This window comes from Hyperoodon ampullatus (genome assembly GCF_949752795.1).
Source record: "Hyperoodon ampullatus genome assembly, chromosome: 7".
Classification (NCBI taxonomy): domain Eukaryota; kingdom Metazoa; phylum Chordata; class Mammalia; order Artiodactyla; family Ziphiidae; genus Hyperoodon; species Hyperoodon ampullatus.
Window position 1 is genome coordinate 28,973,230 of NC_136920.1, and position 23,832 is coordinate 28,997,061.

Sequence of the window (23,832 nt, forward strand, 5' to 3'; positions counted from 1 at the left end):
GTAGTAAATTTGAAAAGCCCATAGAAGTGCATGAGAAAAATTTAACTCATCTTTCATAACCATTGCCAGTGTACTTATCACTTTGCTTAAAATTGTTTAAAAAATCTTTGAAAAAGTTAAGATTTTCACCATATTTGCCAAGTTAATATAGTTAGGTACAACTTAAATTATGATGTGTGTTCCTTATTAATATTAGAGAGGGCTATTCTTAGTCCAAATAAAATTTAATTAGGCTATTGAAGGCACTTTTATCATTTAAGGAATAGTAATAACAAAACATTATATTGTACTTGGTATGTGACAGGCTCTGTTCTTAGTGCTCTGTAGGCATTAATTTGTCTTATCTTCACAACAACCCTATGAGGGAGATACTGTTATAATCTCTATTTTAAAGACAGGGTAGATAATTTTCCCGAGGTCACACAGCAACTAAATTACAGAGGCAAGATTTAAACATAGGCAGAATAGCTTTTGACCATTCTACTATACTGCCTGTACTTTGGTGTTAAGCAGTACGAAATGGCTCTGGTTAACTTACGCAAAAGGAAATTTAGTGGAGACACTTGGAATCAATCAGAGAGTCAAGAATGGTTTTGAAAATGAACAGGGACTAGGTTAATTCCAGGATTTGAGAAGCAGGATGTAGGAACCCAGGACAGAAGAGGTCTCATATCAGTCTGGATAGGATCACCACTGAACTTCTTTAGCTTTATGGTCTCTTTTGCTTAAGATTCAAATTCCAAGAATGTAGAAATCAATTGGTTTATTTGGAGTAATATGCCCTATACTTGACTAGGGGAGAATAGGACCCCTGAATTTGGTCTACTAGATTGTAATGAAGAAGTACTTCAAGGAAATACTCGAAACTGTGTTACTTTTGGGTAAGGGAAATAGATGCTGTCCAGGCAAATCTAACAAAATGCCACTGTCAGAACTCTTATGAGACAACAGTTCATTCAGAAAGTAATTACTGAGTGCCTATTGATGGGCCTACACTGTTCTTTGTTTATCCTCTCTCAGTAGAAACTGAAGTGTGTGGCAGCAATGAATGAAAGTTGTGAAATCAATCAATGATTCTGCTAATGCCAAAATAAAAACTTTTGAAGAGTGTTATTGATTCTGTTACCATAATATTTCTTTTAAAACGTTTAAGTCATTTTTCTAAGTATGGTAAAACAAGCTCCTTTAGCTGAAAGCAGTGAAGGCCCATATTGTATTATATATAGGGTCCAATTTTTACCAACTGTGTCTCCTAGTTTAAGTAAACTTTCTGCTATACTATATTGTCTCCCTATCACTGATAGATATTGTTCTCATTGTTTCAGTTTTTAATGAGTGAGAAGGTGCTATATTCATTAATATTAATCTCAGAAAATGTATATGAGTTTTGATAATGCACATGATTATGCCAGCTATTAGAGAAAAAAGTTATTTCCTAAATTATCAGGAGTATTGCTTTAATAATATTCCCCTCACTTTACTTAGTGCTGTACTGGACTAATTAACTTTTCGGTAAATAAAACAACCAGTTGATTTTGAAAAAGAAATTATAAACAAGGAAAATATGACCTTAAGTGACTATTTTGTTACAGGAAAAAAAAATGCTTTAATTTTACCTAGATTTAGAACCTAACTAATATTTCCTCCCTAAGGTGTACTCAGAGAGTACTTTTTCATGACATACTTATGTTAATAACAACAGTTATTAAAAACAATAAATTGTTATGTATGCTTAATAAATATGTGTGTATATATATATGTATGTATGTGTAATATATGTATAACATTTAAAATAACTCTTCAAAATAGGAACAAAAAGTCCAGTTACATTTTCTGTCTAAAGATGATCATCAGAAGCAACTGAATGAAATTGAGAAATACTATGCTACAATAACAAGTCAATTTGGATTAGTAAAAGAGAATCATGAAAAGTTAGAACAAAATGGTAGGTGCTATCTTATTTAAACTTAACATATTTAAGAGGAAATGTTTAAATGGACTTATTTATAATGAATAAATTGAACTTATCTGATACTGGTAATAGTAAATGGCAGTTTAATTAATATTATTAAATTCAGTAATAATTATATATATATTGCATTGAGGCTATTTTCCTTGTCCATGTTAGTAATATTTCCTTAAAATGTACAATGAATATAATGTTTTCCTAAGTGTCTTTCATGTTACAGTACAGGAAGCGATACAGTTCAACAAAAGACTTTCAGCTTTAAATAAAAAACAAGAATCTGAAATATGCAGTTTAAAGAAGGTATGATTGATATAGTTTATTGTATTATATAAAACTAGTTTTATGAAATAATACCAGAAAAGTTGGGTGGGTTTTTTTTGTATAAAGATAAATGTTTTAAATATAGATTTATAAACTTTGAGTTATGATTTCAATAAATGCAATGAATGAATTTGTTCTAACCCATTCAAAATATTGTTTCTTTGACTTGTGAGCAGTGGCATGCATTTTTATGGTGATATGAATAACCAATAAGCATTGACTATATGTTAATCTCATTAGCACCATTCATTCATTCATTCAGCTTTTGAGTGGCTCTGTGTGCCAGGTACTATATGGCACTTAGGGTACAGGTATGAAGAAAATGAAACATGTTCCTGCTTTTTTGAGTTATAGTCCAATGGAGGAGTTACATATAAAACTGTCACACAGATCAAATAATTTAAAACTGTTATAAGTGATATGAAGAAAAAGTAGAGGATGTGATGACATTATCATAGGTGACTTCATTACATTGGGGGTAAAGTGGTGGGGGAGGGAAGAGGATGATGTTTCAGGCAAGGGAACAGCAAAAGCCTTGAGACAGGAAAGAGTTTAATATATTTGAGGAACAAGAAAAAGTCTGGTATGGCTGGAGCATTTTGACTGAAGGAGTGCATTGGATATTTATTGGTAGTTTACTGAGCATCAATATCCCCTTTCTCCTTCCTAAACTTATCCAGATTTTTGTTTTGATGCCTTCAGCTTTAGAGAGGAGCCCTAAATTGGCAGAAGGCCATAAATATATTTCATTACTCTAGCCACAGTCTTTGGCTCAGGAGTGGATAAATGACCTTACCCAGTGATTATAAACCAGGAAGAATGTAACTCCTTCTGGGGCTAGCAGTCATCCTACAATCATGAGAAGCTAAAAAGGAGGAACTTGAAATGTGGATGCCAAATTGCTGTGATATAAAGAAACCTGTTCTTTGATGACATTTTTGAGTTCCTGAATGGACCAACCCTGCACTTGCCCTACCTCTAGACTTTTCAGTTATGTGAGCCAGTAAATCTGCATTATTATTTAAGCCGGTTTCCTTAGGGCCAGTTTAATTTTCCATTATTTGCAACTAAAAATATCCCCACTGATAACAGGGGAGAACGTTATGAGAGCAAGGTGAAGTAGGCAAAGGCTTGTTCTTTCTACAGAGAATGACTTATTTCCTTTTCCTAATCTTTTCAAAGCCCCAACTGAAATAATACCACTTTGGACCACCTCCTTATCCCTGAGAGAATTAAGTACCTGTCTTTACTGACACTGAATAAATGCTTTGAAACAACATTTACTGAGTGTCACTTAAATATCTTTGATTTTCTAAAGTTTGAATATGATATGCCTGGGTTTAATTTTTTTAGTCACTTTTTCTTCTTGATGTTCTCTGAGCTTCTTGGATTGTGGTTTGGTGTCTGACATTAATTTGGGGAACGTCTCAATCATCAGTGCTTCAAATATTGCTTCTTTTTCTTCTCCTTCTGGTACTCCCGTTATGTATATGTTATGATTTGCATATGTTACATTAGCTTACCTGCAGGTGATGGATTGTCTCTTATGCTTTTTCAGTCTTTACTCTTTGTTTTCAGTTTTGGAATTTCTATTGTTATATTCTCAAGCTCAGAGATTATTTACTCAGCCTTGTCCAGTCTATTATTGAGACCATCAAAGTCACTCTTCGTTTCTGTTGCAGGGTTTTTGATCTGAAGCATTTCATTTTTATTCTTTTTTAGAATTTCCATCTCTCCATTTACATTATCCATCTGTTCTCCCATGTTTTGTCTGTTTTTTTTCCATTAAAGCTTTTAGCATATTAATCATAGTTTAAAAAAATTTCGGGTCTGATAGTTTTAATATTCCTGCCATATCTGACTGTGGTTCTGAGGCTTCTTCAGTCTCTTCAAATTGTGTCTTTTGCCTTTTAGTATGCCTTGTAATTTATTTGTTGGAAGGCAGACATGATATACTGGGTGAAAGAAATTGAAGTCAGTAGGCGTATGGTAATGTAGTGGTAAGGTAGGGGGATGGGTGTCCGATGATTAGATGAGTCTGTTGCCCCTGGACTGTGAATTTCACCAGTGCTTCTCAGTCCCTGCCCACCCACCCTATATGGCACAAGGATGGTTAGAGAGGGCTAGAGTTGGGTATTACCCTTCCCTCAGGTAGTTTAGACTCAGGTCAAATAGTTTCTCCTGAGGGCAGGACTTGTGGATAAGAAAAAAATGAGTTGGTGTATTTCAAAATGGTTACTTTTTCTCTCCTTTTCCTCCTGCTTTTAGCAGGGGGGAATTTTCTCTGATATTCACTATGAGAGGACCTGGAGGTAAAATTTCACAAAAGTTTGAGACCCCCATGACTGTGTCCCACTGAATTTTTTAACTCTGAATTATCCACTCTGAGCCTCTGGGAATTAGTCAATTACAGTTCAGTTTTTCCTACCCTGGCACTGGTTCCTGTGGAGGTTTCTGTTTCTGATTCTCTGTATTTACCTGTCCATCTCTCCAGTTTTTGAGGCAGCAGTTTGCCTTATGACCCCATTTGTCTAGCAGATGTAAGAGGAGTTGTTGATTTTCAGTTTGTTCAGCTTTTTACTTGTGGTAGGATCAAGTGGAAACTTCTAGCTAAGCTCATTACATGCTGGACCAGAAACCAGAAGACCCTCTGTTTTTATATTTAACTATAGTTTTACAAAAATTAAAAATTTATTAAGACAACTTATTATTTACAGAGACACAGGCTTAAGTTTTTTTTTTTTTTTTTTTTTTTTTTTTTTTGTGGTACGCGGGCCTCTCACTGTTGTGGCCTCTCCCGTTGCGGAGCACAGGCTCCGGATGCGCAGGCTCAGCAGCCATGGCTCACGGGCCCAGCGCTCCGCGGCATATGGGATCCTCCCAGACCGGGGCACGAACCCGTATCCCCTGCATCGGCAGGCGGACTCTCAACCACTGCGCCACCAGGGAGGCCCCAGGCTTAAGTTTTGAAGAGGAGTGTTTGTGCTACCAGTTGAATGACATATACTTTAATATATAATTCAAGAAATCAGGAAATTTTACTACTTTATCTTTTAGTACCATTTCAAGGAAAGCAGGACCACGTGGGCTAAAGATTGACGTGACTTCTAAATGCTAAGCCAGAGTTCAAAGACCATTAATATTTGTAACTCTGTTATATCTAGGTCTTGTTCTTATAACTGCCAATAAATTGGTTTCATATTCCTTGGACTCTCTCCTTATACCCGAGGGATCAGAAAGTAAGAGCATAGGGGTAGCCCAGTACAGAATATTAGAATGGTAATAAGTGTATGTCCCTCGCCCTTAAAAGTCTTGTCTATCTAGCAAACTACCTACAAGGACAGTTTTTTAAAAATATTTATCTATATATTTATTTGGCTGCATCGGGTCTTAGTTGCAGTGTGCGGGATCTTTGTTGTGGCATGGGGGATCTTTCGTTGTGACGCGTGGGCTCTTTGTTGCGACGCACGGGCGTCTCTCTAATTGGCGTGCAGGCTCTCTAGTTGTGGTGTGTGGGCTCTACAGCGCGCGGGCTTAGTTGCCCCCTGGCATGTGGGATCTTAGTTCCCTGACCAGGGATCGAACCCGCATCCCCTGCATTGGAAAGTGGATTCTTAACCAGTGGACCACCAGGGAAGTCCCAAGAGGACAGTTTATATGTAAAGAATATTTCTTTTCAGTCACATTTAAGAATATTAGAGATGGCTCTTACAATATAAGGAGAAAAAGCTGTAATTTGAAAATTTTGTCTGTCATTTCAAATCAATTGTTAAATAGACCATTCATTTTTATCAGTATAAACTTTGAAAGCAAATATAAATAAATAATACTGAGTAGTTGTGAATAAGCACATTTTCAGTGATATATCTTTGGTTTCTTTTTTGTTTAATATTGTTATCAATGTCTTAAGTGGTTAGATCATTAATTTGATGATTATATTAAAATAGTCATTTGTGCTTTATTCAGTTAGTTTTTGCATTATTATGAAAATATTATACCTCATAAATTTCTCTATTAAATTATGTATTTTTTCATTAAATAAGGACAAATGTTGCATTGTAACGTAATAGACTATTGTATTTCTAATGTACAGTTTAAGACTGACCTGTAGATGGAGATGAGGCTCATGTAAATCCATGGAGCGTTTCCCTTGCTGGATTTTTGTGAAAGGAGTAAAGAATTTCTCTGTACACAAGTGGAATAGTGTTGCTCATGAGCACACTTGCCCCCTTTTCCCAGCTCTTGCAGCCTTGGCCAGGGCTACCTTAATGTACTGAGGTGTCATGTGATGGTGGCCTCTGTCTCTATAGAAAGCATTGTCAGTAATCATGCTGCTAAATAGTTCTTGGAAGAGAGATTGTAGAGAAGGGTAAGGTGAGAGAATGTTATTACCTTTGAGAGTTCCAAGTTCGAGAAGCTGAAAGGGTAAGAATTTACAAATATATTTTAACAGATAGTTTTTAATATTTCAGACATACTAGGTACAATAATTTTGTAGTTTTTACTGTAGCCTTAATTTTTAACTTTAAGAAAAGTGTTTTCTGTTTTGATTTTCTTTTTCAGAGGCTAATCAAGCCTACTAACATTGTTTTCCATTACTCATTTAACACTTTTAATCATTAATTTTTCCAAAGATAACTTTTATTTTTCTTTTATGCTGTTCTATGATTATGTCCAGGACAGTTAAGTTACTGGTTTGTGATAAGATGGAATTCTTTTTTTTTTTTCTTTTTCCTTTTGTGGAGCAAAGTTAAACAGACCAAACTTAATTGTTAGATAAAACTAAGTATTACAGTTCTGAATGCTGGGTTCACCATTATGGCAATCATGAAGAATTCCTGATACTATCTGTGAGCAGCATTCATAACCTCTGCTATTTGTCTGAGTAAACGTCAGAGGACTCAAGGAGATAGTGATATTTAACAGACTACCTCATACCAGAAGAGGAGGGGTAAAGGAGAAAAGGGCTTGATATTTATGACTCTAGGAACTATAAGTTGTAATTTAATGAGATCAAAGCATGTGCTGCATGCTTATTTGCTGCACTAACAGCTTTGAATAAAATGGTTAGAAAACAGACAATGTACTAAAAGTTCAGGGTATTTAAAAGCTATAAGAGCTATAAAATCAAAAACATATTTTCAGTCGAAAATCATTTTGTGAAGGTCTCTGCTTTTAATTTAATATGCTCTTAAGATTACATAATTAATATATAAGAGAAAAAGAAAGACATAAGAAATGATTAGTTTTTACTTTTGTCAGCCACATACTGGGTTTTTGCCCCTTGCCACTCCCTTCCCACTTCCCTGTTGTTTCATAACAGTTATTGTAATAGGAATTATGTATTTTAGAGTATCTTCTATAAAACTTAGCTGATTACAACAGCTCCACGCTTTCAGTTGTGGAAAAATGTATTGACAGAAAGACATAAGACATTTGTTGCACTTTGTAACCTAGACAGAAGAAAAACTTTTAGAAAACCAATCCTTTTTTTTAATTCAGAGAATTGTAAACTACTTTAAGTTTTAGCCATATACCTCAGTTTAATTATATTTTTATCAATAGGACATTGTATCTTAGGAGTGAATCTAGAACAGATCACTAATTTAAAACAAGCCATCTAATTAATTTCTAAGTTGTTTACTTTATACAGGTGTATCTTGCTCCAGGAAAACCCAATATAAAAAAATTTAAAATTCAGAAAAATTGTTGGAAGTTTTCTTTTAAAAATTACCATTTTAGTGCACAAAAAAGCAGCTTGAAAGCAAGGTTTTAGAACACCATGTGCAAAGCAAAGCAAGATGTACATTATTTTAAACCTAATATCATTGGTGTCTTTTAAAAAAATCAGTTCAGCATAAAAGATTTTTTATTACTCAGGTGGTGTTTGACTAAATAACATAAATATTAGTCAAAATATTAGTCAAACATCCTGAAAATCTGAGTTGAGATTAAAACTTTGAGGTACTCTAACAGATATTTTTCCTTTGAAATAATCTCCTACATTTTTTTTTTTTTTTTTTTTTTGCGGTACGCGGGCCTCTCACTGTAGTGGCCTCTCCCGTTGCGGAGCACAGGCTCCGGACGCGCAGGCTCAGCGGCCATGGCTCACAGGCCCAGCCGCTCCCCGGCATGTGGGATCCTCCTGGACCGGAGCACGAACCCGTGTCCCCCGCATCGGCAGGCAGACTCTCAACCACTGTGCCACCAGGGAAGCCCAATCTCCTAAATTTTTAAAAACTTAAATTAATTGCTGAAATGACTGTCTTTATTTCTGTATCCTTCAGTGTGCATAGTCAATTTAACTATCATCCTGTTTTTGAATGTTTATCCAGGGTGGATAAATAAGATCAATAAATTCTTTTATTCAGAAAGTTTGTTGAGTCAATGACCATATGGCTTATGAACTAGAATGTTTTATTATATTGTCTTATGTCTGTAATTGTTGTTTTCTAGAATATTCTTGGATCTGAATTTGTAATGCAGAATTAACCCATTTTAATCTCACAAGTTTAGGGCTGTTGATTAAGACAGTCAAAGTTCTAGCCCCAAAATATGCTGTTCTTTTAAAGTTAGCATAATGTTAGTGACTTACCACCTACTAAGCTTTATTTTTTCATTATCTGTAAGAAAATTGTAGTGGTCTGTTCACATTTAAATGAGGAGCATCTATTTGTAACATGGTGGTCTACAGGGTTGTGGTTGTTACCTTGATCAGAGGAAGCCATCTGGTTCAATCAGTGATTAAACCCCCAGCACTGTACTTTCCTATATGCTATACAATATACTTAGCACTATACTACGCCTACCACTTTCTATACAATTTTACAAATTGACTATGAACTATTGTATCATTAACAATAGTCTTATTTGGCTGACATTGACTGCTGTCATCAAGTATTTTTATTGCCATTTGCTTTATCCTGAATAAATCAACTTTGATTTCATCAAATCTTATTTTAGGCAAAGGTGTCACATTTTTTTAATATCATGTTCATCACTCTTTTCTTCTTATGTTCATTAAAATTTTTAGTTCTTCTTAGATCCCTGACTGTGTTAAGGTTCTATGGGATAAGTATGAAACGTGGTTCTTTTCCTTGAGGAGTTCATACTCTACAAAAAACCTCTTATTGTAATCAGTTATGAAATAATGAATCTTAATTCTTTAAATAAAGAATACTTAGTTATTCATAACACCATCAGGACTTCAGACCACTTTCTTCTAAAAGTAGAGAAAATAATCATAGAATCCCTTGAATTCACCTTAGTAGTAATAACAGGTAACAATGCCTAGAACGTAGTAGATGTTCAACAAATACTTGTTGCATAGATTATTACATGCCAGGCACTTTGTTAGTTTTTTTTTAAATTATATCTCCATTTTACAGATGAGGAACTTGAGGCAGAATGCATTTAAGTAAGTTACCTAAAGTTATACAACAAGGAAAATAGAGTGAGGTTTGGAACCCAAACAAATTTGGCTCCAGAACCTGTGATCTTAACCATTCTACTGGTAACAGTAACAGTATAAGCAATTCATCCACATAAATTTCTTCTCTGCTTCATTCACCATTAGAAAGTATATGTTTATTAAAAGGGGAAGTTGCTAATATTCATCCTCCTAAGCTACTAGGTCCCCATAGACCTTGACTTTGCATGTCTAGACTAGTGTTTCCATTACCTTGAAACTCATCATTAAATACTGCTTCCTTTGGGCTCTGTCATTCAGCCCTTCTCCTTCTCCAACCAGAGCATCCTTTTCTATCACCTGTACCATTTACACACCCCACTCTGTTCTTAGATTGACCTCTAGTCTTTTAGTTTCCATTACTTCACCCAGTCCATTGGCCTATTCCTGCCTACACATAATTCCCTGCATAATATTTCTCATTTATTCTGTTTATTTTAACTCATACTTTACCTTTTTTCTCTAAAACTAAACCTTTCAACTATAGTCATCCTAAGGAGGTACATGACTTAGATCATACTAGTGTTGCTTTTCTCCTTATATTCTCATTTGCAATATGAATTTAATGATATCTGCCTTTCCTGTTTTATATATGTGTAACAAATATAAAATAATATGTGGAAAAGCACTTCAGAAAGTTTAACATGCATAGAAATTTATGGGATTATTGTTACTTGCAAGTGAAATTAGGTTAAAATTAAGGCAAATTTTGATGGTGCAGTTTTTCTGCACCATAACTATAGGTGAGTTATATGCATAGGCTTTCAAGACAACTAAAAGATTGCCTCATCTGATAAATTTTTTATGAGATAGGAAAGTCTGAAATTTCTTCCAACTCATTAATTGCTTTTTCCCCCTTCATACTTGAATTATATTCTATTTCTACAATGACTAGTTCTCTCCCAACTATTTGTCATCTTCAGATCTTCTCTAAATTTCATGGGATCATAAGGATCATCTGATCTACTGGTTTTTATCTTTCTTTGAGTTGTAGAACCTTCTGCTAAAGATGTGGAAGCTCAGTATTAAAACAAAGTAGAGCTACTTGTGCTTGAAGGGAGAGTTTTAGGAACACTGGAGCCATGCAAGTTGGCTCTTTCTTCTCTATCAGCAGCTGTGGAGGAGCTCCATGGAACCTCTAGGACTTCTCAGAGCACAATTTAAAAACCGTTAACTGGATCCAACAGTTAGTTGAATTATTCAAAGTCAAGCATCTTGTAAAAAAGTCTCCATTTATCCTCACTTTGTACTGTATACTATTTGTAGTCAGTAATATTCTAAACCTATAAATTTTATAATGTTAGTTGAAATTCTTCATGTAGTGGATATTGTGATAATTCCTCAACATCTAGTGCGCACCTCATATGATCAGTCTGTCTCTAAGCCAATTAATATTATCTCCATTCCTTATGCCAGTATTTGGTTCAGGAATGAGCATGTGATCTAATTCTGGCTAGCAGGAAGTGGTTCAAAGAAAAAATTTCTAACTCTTTAGTAAGAGTTCCAGGAAGAGACAGTTGCTGTGGAATACCTAAATTACCTCTTGCTACAGAATATATTTCATTATTATTTAATGGTTTAAGTATGGTTTTCTGATAGTTATAACCAAAGCATCCTAACTTATACTGACAATTCATGCTTTTCATTACAGAATATTGTATTTTGTACAAAATGATGTTTAAAATATAAAATGTATTAATTTTGAAGATCTGTGTGATAGTTCACTTTTTAAGGGTCTTTGGGTACAAATAAATTCCTCCGGTTCCCAGATTATCTTTTTTTTTTCCGATTCCTCCAAAGCTGTATCATAACGTCTCTTTCTTTTCTTCATATTCTTTTTTTCAATTAGCTCATCCTCCTTAATTCCATCATTCACTTCATGTAGATGACTTCATATCTATATTTCTAGCCACACATTTCTTTTAATCTCCAGTTCTGTATTTTCAACTGCCTGCAGGTCATCGCCTTTTATGACTTACTGTAACTTCAGGGTCACCCATTGGATTGATTCTTTATTCTCCCCATCCTTCCTCCTCCCCCTGCCAAAAAAAAAAAAAAATCATACAACTCTCCTTTCAAAGGAAACCATCTTGCTGCCTATGAAGGTGAACCATCACTGATACCTTGAAACTTCATTTGAGGGAATTCATCATATGTAACCTTTTATAATTTGAAAAATAATGAATGAATGATTTTTTTAGAACAGCCTATGGCTTAGGCTTACTGATTTGTGCTTTTTGGCTTTCTTAAGAGTCAATCTCAGAATATTGTCCCTCTCTTATTTCTTGTCTGTAATAGATTTTTCATCTATTTCATCAGTGAAGCAGATTTTTCATTTCCTTTCCATTTTCATGCATCTCTATTTCACATTTCATGATCTCTTATTTCTTCTAGCTTCATCTAAACGCTTTGAAATCATCTTTTTTCCTTCATTTCTTTTGTCTATTCAATTATATCTTCCTTTAGAATATCTCATTTTTTATTATCCATTTTTCAATGGTATAGACATTCATCATCTCATGCCTGGATTAATAAAATAACCTCGTAGCCAGTGTTCTATTCTCCAGTTTTTAGTCACTCTTTTTGCTAGACTCACTTTACTAAGTTACTAGTTTAATATTATTGCTTCTACTTGCCTGACACATGCTAGATACTTAGCATATGTAGAAGGAATGATAAATTGAATAGTTTTCCTTTGTCTACCAAATCAAGTCCAAAACTTTTTTTTCCAGCTTTATTGAGATATAATTGACATATAACACTGTTTAAGCTTAAGGTGTACAACATGTTGATTTAGTCCCAAACTTTTTAAATTGGCTTTCCAGAACTTCCATGGCCTGGTCCCATTTTACATCTTCAACATTGTTTCCTACTACTTCCTAATAAGCATCTTCCATTCTGTTTAATCCAAAATCTTTGTTGCCATTATCATAATTCTTAATTTTCCCTATCTTTTAACCTTTTCTCTCCTCCATATTCCCTGCCCCAACTTGAAATGCCTTCTCTCAACTTACTTGTATTAAATAAACAGGATTGAGGCAGGAAACAGATGGAACATTGCTATGGGAAATTGAGAAAAGTTTGATAAAAGAGCTGTTTACAGAGTTGTAGGCAGAGTTAAGGGAAACCAACAAGGGATAGAAGCTAGACCTGATGGTGGCAAGGGAAGGAAGCAGATGCTGGAACCTAGAGGGAGCTATAGGTAAAGCTGTAGAAGAAAGCTACAGTTCAGAAGCTGTGACCTTTGGTAAAGGTACAGAGCTATTGCCAATTTGTTGTCATGTAGGGAGGGAGCTGGGGAAACACCTCCATCTCTCTCTCTTCCCAGCATACTGATTTACTGATGCCTCCCAGAGACTGAACCCCACAAGCCAGAGGAAAGGGAGTTTGCTTGCTATATCCACAGATGCCACACAGGCCACAGAGAAAGTGGAGGGTGAATCAAGAGCGACAAATGAAGGATATCCAGTATACTACTCATTCTTCAAGGCCTACGTCCTTCATTCAAGCTTCTTTCATTATTCAGTACATGCTGATTGTTCTCTTTGTACAGTATTTTGTCTGCCTGCTTTCCTAAGAATAAAGCCGTATCTCTTAACCCAGGCGGTTACTTTAGCAGTCATTTTATGTAGTGCACATATCTAAAGGGAGTATGTGAACTAAGACCAATGAATCCATTCTCCTGGATTTTGGACTAGGGGTTAAAATGTAATCAGTCAGGCAAGTTTCCCTCTAGGTGGCTGAGGTTATAACATGTAGAACTCTGGAGGTATCAACAGCCCTGTTTTCTGCCGTTCCTTTCTCAGCTTCCTTGGTACCACATTCTCTTGGTTTTCTTCCTGCCTCAGTTGACTGTATTTCTCAGCCTTCTGTATTAGCAGCTTCTTTAATCCATGAATCTTGGAGTTCTTTAAGACTCAGTCATTTGTCATCATCTTTCCTCTAACTAATTACTAAGTGACTGCACCTGTTTCCATAGCTTTACATACTATTTAAAAACTGATACATGAGAAATATGTGTTTATTTTAGAAAAAAAGAGAAAACACCTAACAGCAAAATGAAGAAAATAAAAATTTCCTGTAATATCACCACACTAATGAACCAACTTCGGTTCTTAAATACAACCTTTTAAAAATTGAAGTATATTAATCAAGATTCTTAATTGTAAGATGATTTTTTTCAGCAAAGGAATTTGGATGTTGGTCATCTCAGACTTGGAAAATTGTCAGAAACAAGAGAAGGTATATAACCAACTTCCACTACTAAGTTGTTATACACTGCAGCTTGTACCATCACTGTTGACCATAGTAGATACTGCTACTGCTACAGCAGTATCACTGTTTTCCATGGAAGGTTGAAGTTACTAGCACAGCCCCTGCTATCCACCAACAGAAAGGTTTGCAACAGTTATTGTTCCTGTGTTTAGTTCCTGATCCAATATCCAAGACAGGTGCTTCTGATTAGCAGAGCCTGGTGTCATGCTTATAAAGCTAGTATTTGGCATTTCTGGCTTCTCTGGTGGGCCTTCAAAATTCAAAGGGAGTTCAGGTGCTGTGTAATCAAGAATGTGAAAATCAGATCCTTGAGTATTTAATATAGTCAATATACACAGAACAGCAGTACAATAAAGTACACACCATTCAGAAGTTGTTTCAGGATTTAAATGTGTTTGGATGTATCTGTTAAACTCAGTGGACATATAACTTCACAGTGAAGACTTCTCTTGTATCCCCTTCAAGTCTATCCTCTAAAATGATGCCAGAGTTATTCTTCTAAAATGCAAATCTTGTTATGTCATTCTCTTATTTAAAATCCTTCAGTGGTTAATTCCTCATTGTCTATAGGATAAAATTAAAACTCTTTAGCTTGGCCTACAAATCTTTCAATATTTGAATTTTGCCAAATTTCTAGTCACAACTACTAGTACTCTACTCCTCCCCCTTACCCATAACATATTAGCTCCAACCATATCATATTAGTTCTGTTTCCCTGAAAAATGTGCTCTTTCATGTTTCTGTACCTTTCTGAATCTTTTTGCCTGGAATATCTACTCATTTTTTTGTTCTCTTCAAAAATTTATCTTTAAAAACTCAGTTCAAATACCACTTTCCTGTGTAATGCCTTCTTGATGCCCTCAACCAAACTGTTTCATTCTTTATACTTCTATACATTCCTTCCTGTATTATAGCACTCATCACGTTATAATTATTTCTTACATAAATTTTTCTTATTAGCTGCTAATAACTTGGGAATTGATAATCTTTTATATCATGTTTTTATCTTAAAAGATTTTTGTTGAATAAATCATCAGTGAAAACACCCTGCTTCTGGTTGGTTAGTTCATTTAGTTCGTGTATTCTTTTTAAGAACAAAGATCATGCATTCTATCTTTGTGTCATTGCGTTTGCCTATTCCATAACTACAAATAGCATTGGCTAATTATCTTGCAAGGAAACTAGGGAAAAAGAACCTTGATGGGCAAGTAGTAGTATCTTAATATATGAAATATAGTAAATTATATTGATAGGTTTAAAATGAACTTTAAAACTGTCAGAAAAGTGCCTTGCTTTGATGAAACATGTACTGAATTCTCTGATGTTTCTTACAATTAAGGAACTTAAAAAAGTAACCTCAGACTTGATAAAGACCAAGGTCACATGTCAACAACGTAAGATGGGAGAAGAAAACATCAGATTAACAATTAAAGAACAAAAATTTCAAGAACTTCAAGAAAGACTCAAAATGGTATTTAATTAAATATATTCATGTTTATAAAATGAACATTTTTGTAAAATTTATGAGATATATAAACAAATAAGAGGATTATAATACAAAAACGTTCCTTCTTTGTAGAGTTAATATACATAGTAAAAAAGATTTTACAAATTTTTAAAAAATTGCTAGATAATTTTTGGCATTATCAACAAAACTTTAGGATAATAAAATTTAGCTATAACCACTTTATTTTCACTTTAATATGGTATCAGGTAATCTTCTGGTATAATGGTATCCTCAGGAAAGCTTTTGGAGATGAGAAATTCTATAGTTTCTAACATTAATGTTTATAAGTTTGCACCAGCCTGTACTGGGTATCTAACACCATCTTCAGTTCACTAGAGTCACTGCTTCAACAGTAAACAAACATTGGTTCTCTGGAGTAATAATAGGTCATCACACTCCCAAATTTGTTAAGCACTGAATTGAATGTATAATTTGCTGAATTTTGTATCATAACTTTAAAATTATTCACATTTTTTAGGAATTGGAATTAAATAAGAAGATTAATGAAGAGATTACCCATATTCAAGAAGAAAAACAGGCAAGCAATCATAAGATAATTTGGAAGCCAGTAAATATTTTAAAAACCAAATACAATGTGGGAAATAAACTAAGTTAAGTAACAAATGGAATCATGCCTAGGTCAATTCCTAGCACATAGTAAGCACTCAGTTGGTGTATATTGAATGGATACATGTGTACCTCTTTTAACCAGGTCTCACCTGTACTTCCATTAAAAAATAAATCAGAGGAGAAATGGGGAGATGTTCATCAAAAGATACAAACTTCCAGTTGTAAGATGAGTTAGTTCTGGGGATGGAATGTATAGCATGATGACATTAGTTAAAAATACTGTATCATATATTTGAGAATTGCTAAGAGAGTAGATTTTTTTTTATGAGACTCCGAAGACATATTATTTTTAAAGTATTTATTTAGTTAGTTGAGGTGTAGTTGATTTACAATGTTATATTAGTTTCAAGTGTACAACATAGTGGTTCAAAATTGTTATAGATTATACTCCATTTAAAGTTATTATAAAATATTGACTATATTCCCTGTGCTGTACAATATATCCTTGTAGCTTATTTATTTTATACGGAGAGTCTTAAATGTTCTCACCCACCACATACAAAAAACTTGGTGATTATGTGTGGTGATAGAGATTTTAACCTTATTGTGTTAATTATATCACAATAAATATGTGTATCAGATCATCACGTTGTACACCATAAGCTTACATGTTATATGGCAATTATATCTCAATAAAACTGGAAAAAAGATTACATTAAAATATTTTATAAATAAATAAAATAAAAAGAATAAAAATAAATTAGTTTTTTTCCTTCGTTTGGACCACTAGCAGATAATTATTTAAATGTATGTATGCTTAGAGCATGCATTTACAGGACATTATACTCTCATTTGCATTTATTTGATATTTATACTTATTCTATTCTAAAAAAAGATATGTGAAAGAAAATTTCTCCTGTTTCTTTTTTTTTCTCTTCTGCTTTTCCTCTGTTTGATTCTGAATGCATACCATTGCCATCCTAGCCCACCAGCAGTGATATATTTTAGTAGTGATAATATTTACCATTTGGGGGGAAAACCAACAAAAGTTTTAGTTTTGAATTCTTTACATTTTTCAGTAGTGTCACAGAATTCGTGGTCCATTTCAAAAACTTTGTTAATTATTTGAGGAACTCTTAGAAATAATACTTTGTAAGAAATCATGTAATACAAATTATGTTAAATATTAAATTAATAAAATATGTCATTAGTTTATTTCAGTATATTGTTTATTATGGCATTGAAATTAAACTGTAAAAATAATAAGTTAAGAAACTACAAAATATATTTTTAAGAATGAGTTTAGAAACATACCTACTGCCTTAAAACTTTTTCAATTAATATGTCATATTTATACTTTTTTATAGGACATCATCATTTCTTTCCAACAATTGCAGCAGTTACTTCAGCAACAGACTCAAGCTAATACTAAAATGGAAGAAGAATTGAAGGTGCTAAAAGAAAATAATCAGGATATATATACATATCCTGATTTTATATATATATATATATCAGTATATTTTCATCTAATGAGCTTTACCTATTTAGTTGCATTCGTCTGTCCAACTTTATCTGAGATCATTTTGAATTTTAAGGGTAAAGTATTGATCTCCTTCATCAGCTTGTTATCAATGTCCAAAGTAATGAGCATTTATTTTATTTTATTTATTTATTTTTTCCCCAGCACTTTTTTTTTTTTTTTTTTTCGGTACGCGGGCCTCTCACTGTTGTGGCCTCTCCCATTGCGGAGCACAGGCTCCGGACGTGCAGGCTGAGCAGCCATGGCTCACGGGCCCAGCCGCTCCGTGGCATGTGGGATCTTCCCGGACCGGGGCACGAACGCGTGTCCCCTGCATCAGCAGGTGGACTCTCAACCACTACGCCACCAGGAAAGCCCTCTCCAGCATTTTTTAATGAAAATTTTTGAACATACAGGAATGTTGAGAGAACTGTATCATAAGTAATCATACACCTACCACCTAGATTCTACAATTAATATTTTACCTATTTGCTTTATCATATGTTTCTCCACCCCTTTTTTATTATATGCATTTCAAAGTAAATTGCAGTCATCCGTACACTTCACCCTTAACATATTACTTCATGAGCATCATTAAATAGAGTTCAGTATTTGACAGATCTTTTGTTTGCTTTTTGAGGTAAAATTTATGAGCATGTTTTATTTTAACATTTAGGTTGCTAGTTAAATGTTCAGTTTTATCAAGTAACTGATTTAATTTTGTAGCAGATTGGATGGGTTTGTGTGTTTTTTTTCCTGTGTCTTAGAATTGTGGCCAAGATCCAAAACTGAAAATAAAAGGTGACAAGTGTCACCACATTCTAGGAGAGGAATCCGTGACCTCACAGAAATGGAGGGGGGCAGCTCCCTCTTCACAGGAACATGATAGAACTGGCCCTGTTACCATACAATCACCCCATCATCCTCTTCCCAGTATATATACGAAAATGATTGCGGAGGAGAAGAAATTATGCCCACTGATGTTTTGGGAGTGAAAGTTCATTAAGAGAGATTTTTCTCTTACATCCCTAGTAGAGAGAGATGCACTTCCCCTCATGAATCTAAGTGAAGGAGTCTACAGGAAAATCGTGTAAAAATTGGGGTACAAAAAGGGGAAACCTCCATCTTGTTTTTTAGATGGATGCTTGAGATGCTATTGAAACCTGAAGGTCCACTGTGGTGTTGCCAGTAAAATGTGATAAGTTCATGTGGGAGAACTTGGCATATGTTTCTTGAAGTGTATACCAAGAACATATAGACTGATGCCCAGTGCTAGTCTAGAAATTTCAAGGAGGAAAGTTTTTGGAGTAATCTGTTCCAGTGGAGCTTGAAGTGTATATTATGCTTGTTCTAATGCTATATGGCCCTGGAAGCGTGCAGAATTGAGAACATAGTGGTTCCTTGGCTCCACGTGAAGGCATGTGGAGGTTAGTGGAAGAGCAGGAACTGCCAAGTGATGGGATGTCCAACTCAAGAGAAGGCGTTGGGGACATGTTCCACTGGGGTGGCCAGTGGAAAATATTTGTGCACCTCTGAAGGGATTCTTGGCAATCAAGGGTGGAGCTGAACATTTCCCAAGAAAAGTACATTCACCTCCCACAAAAAGACCACTCTCAGCAGAGGCCTGGGCCAGCTTCATGAGAATGTAACCAGTACAGTTGCATAAAGCCCAGAGGAGCCTTGAGTTTCAGGTTTAATATTCTGTGGTCACTGTCTTAACATTTTTTAAAATTTTATTTATTTATTTAATTTATGTTTGGCTGCGTTGGGTCTTCGTTGCTGTGTGCAGGCTTTCTCTAGTTGCAGCGAGCGGGGGCTGCTCTTCATTGCGGTGCGCCAGCTTCTCATTGCGATGTCTTCTCTTGTTGCAGAGCACGGGCTCTAGGCATGGGCTACAGTAGTTGTGGCTCGCGGGCTCTAGAGCGCAGGCTCGGTAGTTGTGGCGCACAGGCTTAGTTGCTCCACAACATGTAGGATCTTCCCGGACCAGGGCTCAAACCCATGTCCCCTGCATCAGCAGGCAGATTCTTAACCACTGTGCCACCAGGGAAGCCCCTTTTTTAATTTTTATATTTGAATATATGTTTTGTAAATTAAGTCTGATGAGAAAATGGAGCATGCACTGGGGCTTGAAGCCTCAGCTCCAGCGTTCTCCTGCTTCCTACTGCCTACAAGGAACCACTCTTGGCTGCTGACTCTTCTACCCTTTGGTGCCCTCGGCCCGGCACAGCCTTAGCCTCCCTGCTCCTGTCTTGCCACTGCTGTGAGTCGACTGGGTCACATTGGTAGGTAGAGGCCTGTGTTCTCTTGTTGCCTTTTAACACAGGTGGAGGCCTAGATGTAGCAGGGAGGGTCTGAGCTGAGTACATGTGCCCTGCAGCATCCTCTGTCCCAGGTTGGCAGTGCCCCGGCACATTAGATAGGTGCCTTGGCAGGGAGTGAGTCCCCAATCCAGGTACTGAGTTGCATCCCTGCCTGGCAGTTGCAGTCCTTTAGAGTTACCCACCTGCCATAGGTTGGGGCAGAGGAACCATGGGATGGAGAGACTGACTTCACCAACTTCAGCCAGTACATAATACATAGGTCTAACAGCTTGTAGGAGGTAGAACCCAGTGCTAAGTCGTGTGGTGAGGCCCTTAGGCATCTGTGAGGGTCTGCCTTTGGCCTGTGAATATCCCAGGGGACCATAGCATTAAGTAGAAAATAAAAAGCACCATGGTAGGTGGATAGGAAGGAAAAAAGAGAGCGGGAGAAAGAGAAAGAGGGAGGGAGGAACCACAAAGAAAAAAAGTTTTGTATCTAAGTGTCTTTAATTTCTAGCACCCGACCCCAGAAATTATGCTGAGTCCATCATCATTGAATGAAACCAAACTTAACCTGAACAATGAAACACTTATCTTCTTACCATTGATGTTCTATGACTAGTCATGTAAAGAGAGGTTTGCGTTCTTCTTTTCTTTTGCCTGTCCCCCAGTACTAGGGAGAGGGAAAAGGTATGCTAGAGCCAAATCTCTCCCTTCTTTTAATGCTTTCACCTACTCCAATAAAAGATTAGTTTAAAAAAATTTCTCTTAAAGTCCAGTTATCAGCAAGTGTCTCCCCCCTCCCCTCTTCTACCCACCCTATAGATACATAACTGGGACCGTTTCTCTAAGATGTTGAACCTTCTCTCAAGAAACATATGATATAATTTATCTAAATTATTGATGAATAGCAGTTATCAGGATTGTCTGATAACTTTCAATCCATTTAAAGGAGTTGATGCATAGATTTTTAGGATGATCAAAATGTTAGAGGTTAGCCAGTCCAACCATTTCATTTTGTGATGAAATAGAGATCCACTAAATGTAAGCAGTGTAGTTCAAGGCCCTATAATTAGTGGCAAAACCAGAATTAAATCTTTGTCTTGATTCTACTTCAGCACTATTTCTACAACATTACATTGTTAAGATATTTTTTCCTAGATCTGTGAGAACTGCCATTCTAGTTACATCAGTTACACAAAGACTGCAACTTTCAAATTGTCCTTCATTGGCTCTAAATCCAATATTTATGTATTGTTGAATTCTACAGGGCCTACAGTAGTCATAAATATATGTAGTCATGTGTTTCTTTGAGTTAGTGATGAAGGTAACTATGGTTCCAGGATCTTTTAACTATAACTGCCAGTATTTTAGATAATCCAAATGCCTCTCTCTTTTACTAGCCTCATTATTGCCTGATCCTTGACAGTACATGGAGAAACTAGATTTCATATAGTAAAATTTCAAACAAAGTATTGGCAAAAACAGGATAGAATTGTCAGCTTCTTAACAGATAAGGACATTAAAAAATAAACAATACCATCTATCACCACTTTCATTTTATAAAAGATAACGCTTTAACACCAAAAGTATATTAAGGATGTAATATCAGATAAAGGACAGTCCTTTATAAGAGAACACATTTGATGACTTTATATTGACATTTTTTGCTATGGACTAGTGAGATTTTTGTCATGGATCAGTACTTGTTTACAGACTGGTGTTGGAGAGCCACTGATATATAGTATAACAAAATATTAATGTTGAACTGTTGCTGAGGATTATGCTGCATAGATATCTCAAGTGTTTTCCCGAGGAGCATTCTAATTCCACCTGTACTAAAAGGGATCATTACTCTTCATAATGGCCTACTGTTTTTCAGTGCTCTGAAATCATGCTATCATCTGTCTTATTTTTTTTTAAGTACAATTTGGAGCATAGAGACCTAAATTCTCATGATAGAGAATATTTTCTACTATGATTTACTCATAGTTTAGTCCAGATAAAAGTATAGTTATGCTGCTATTATCATAGTGTTAGGAAGAATAATTTATTTATTTAGTTTTCTCCTATAGTCATAGTGTTAACATAGTATTAACCAGAATAATTTACTTAGTTTTTGGTATATTAAAGCATTGACAGGTGGTTTTATTTTGATTTTCCACAATATACATTTTTTCAGAGAGGGTTTTCAGACTTGTTAATCCAGATGCAAATAATAGCGAATAACTTCCTGGTAGACTGTCAATTCCATAAAAAGAGTAACATTTTCACTAATAAGAGCCCAAAAGAGTATCTGCCACATAGTAGGAGCTCATTAAATCTTATTAAATTAATGAATGATTAACAATGAGTAAATTCAGACTCTTTGCAAGTTCAAATATTGCTAGGTCAGGGCTTCTGGTTAAGCATATCGGATTGAACCTATACATTCCCTTCTATTTCCTTCTGAAACTGCAATAAATGACATTAATAAATCCACAAGGATGAGGAAGTAGGGAGAAGAAACTAAAAATTAAGTTTTAAAAGTGGGAGCCATATGGAAAATTAGTAGTTTACTTAGCAAATGAGAGAAAGTAGAAACCCAAGTTGAAGATACAGAAATAATCAGGAATTGCAAGCATCATGTGCCTCTAGAAGTAAGGTGCACAACTGAAGCCAAAAACTAGAAGGTTTATATAGGAAGCTGTTGCATATCCAGATTCTTTCCCCTACCCTGCACAAATAGGCACTCCCTGTCTTCTATTTGGCAGAAGATTGGAGAATTACTTTGGAGAGTTTGAGGAGCAACTGAGGTTGGGGAGATTCAGTAGTGTGCTAGAGGCAACTGGTACCAGGGAGAGCTAGTTGTTAGAGCTGTTGTCATTTTGTAAGCTGGTTTAAATGACTGGTAGCTTGAGTTGACCATGGTGGGGTTTTTAACACTAATGAAATTGCCAAGTGCTGCAAATCAGGCTTTTTTTTCTTTTTTTTTTTTTTTTTGAGACCTAATTTACCAGCACAGTACTAAGAGTATTGTCTTGAAAACAGTTTGGGAAGTCTAAATACTGAATTCTGAAGCCTCCCAGCCTAGTCCTTAAGAGGAGAGTTAGCCTTGTAACATCCAGGCAGCATAATGGAAGATTCCATTATGGGGCAACTAACCTGCTCAAGAGAAGAGACTATAGCTGCTGCAGTTAAGCTCTCCCGATGAAACAGCTCAGCCAGATCAGTGCACAGTGAAGCCCACCACTATAGTGACAAAATTTTGTAGTTGACAAAGCTTTCAGCCAGCTTTTTAGTATTTCATTGTTAAATATGAACAAGCAGTTAAGGATCACTGGATATTTGAAGAAAGTCTCCAATGTGAAAAACAAACAAAACAAACAGGGTAATGAAAAAAACTTGGAGAAGCTAAGAAAATATACTCAGTTAAGAGAAATATATTTATTAATCCACAAAACAGTAATTGAGTCTAAAAAAAGAAATATTCCTAGAATAAAAGAGAACCCTTAAAATAAATATATTAGTAGACATGAAAAAGTACAATGGAAAAGTTGGAAGATAATATCGAGATGACCTGAGAAAGTAGAACCAAAAGACAAGAAGATGGAAAACAGGAAAGGAAGAAAATGAGGGGTCAGTTTAAGAGGTCTGGTGAGTTTCAGAGAGAACAGAGAAGATGGAAGGAGAGCAAATGACCAAAGAAATAATGCAGGAAAGTAACCCAGAACTGAAGGATCTGAGTTTGTTTTGCCTAACACCAGTGCATATCATTATGAAATTTCATACTACACTTAAAGAGAAGATTATAAAACTCTTGGTGGGAGAGAAAAACGTAGGTCACAGAGGAAGGATCCAGAATGAGAATGGCAGCATAATGACTTCAGACTTTTCATTGGCAGCACTGGAGGTAGAAGA

At 35.4% G+C, this 23,832-nt stretch overlaps 1 protein-coding gene across 1 annotated transcript in view; it reads left to right on the forward strand.

Moving 5' to 3' along the window:
* The window catches only part of CCDC73 (coiled-coil domain containing 73), a gene marked incomplete at both ends in the record, with an annotated part of 100,671 nt that overhangs the window by 45,996 nt on the left and 30,843 nt on the right, over window positions 1-23,832 (forward strand). The window contains 5 exons of the mRNA XM_079707917.1: window positions 1,810-1,945; window positions 2,190-2,269; window positions 15,373-15,504; window positions 16,019-16,078; window positions 17,478-17,561. Coding sequence (XP_079564043.1) covers window positions 1,810-1,945; window positions 2,190-2,269; window positions 15,373-15,504; window positions 16,019-16,078; window positions 17,478-17,561 — 492 coding nt within the window. The remainder of the gene's footprint in view (window positions 1-1,809; window positions 1,946-2,189; window positions 2,270-15,372; window positions 15,505-16,018; window positions 16,079-17,477; window positions 17,562-23,832) is intronic.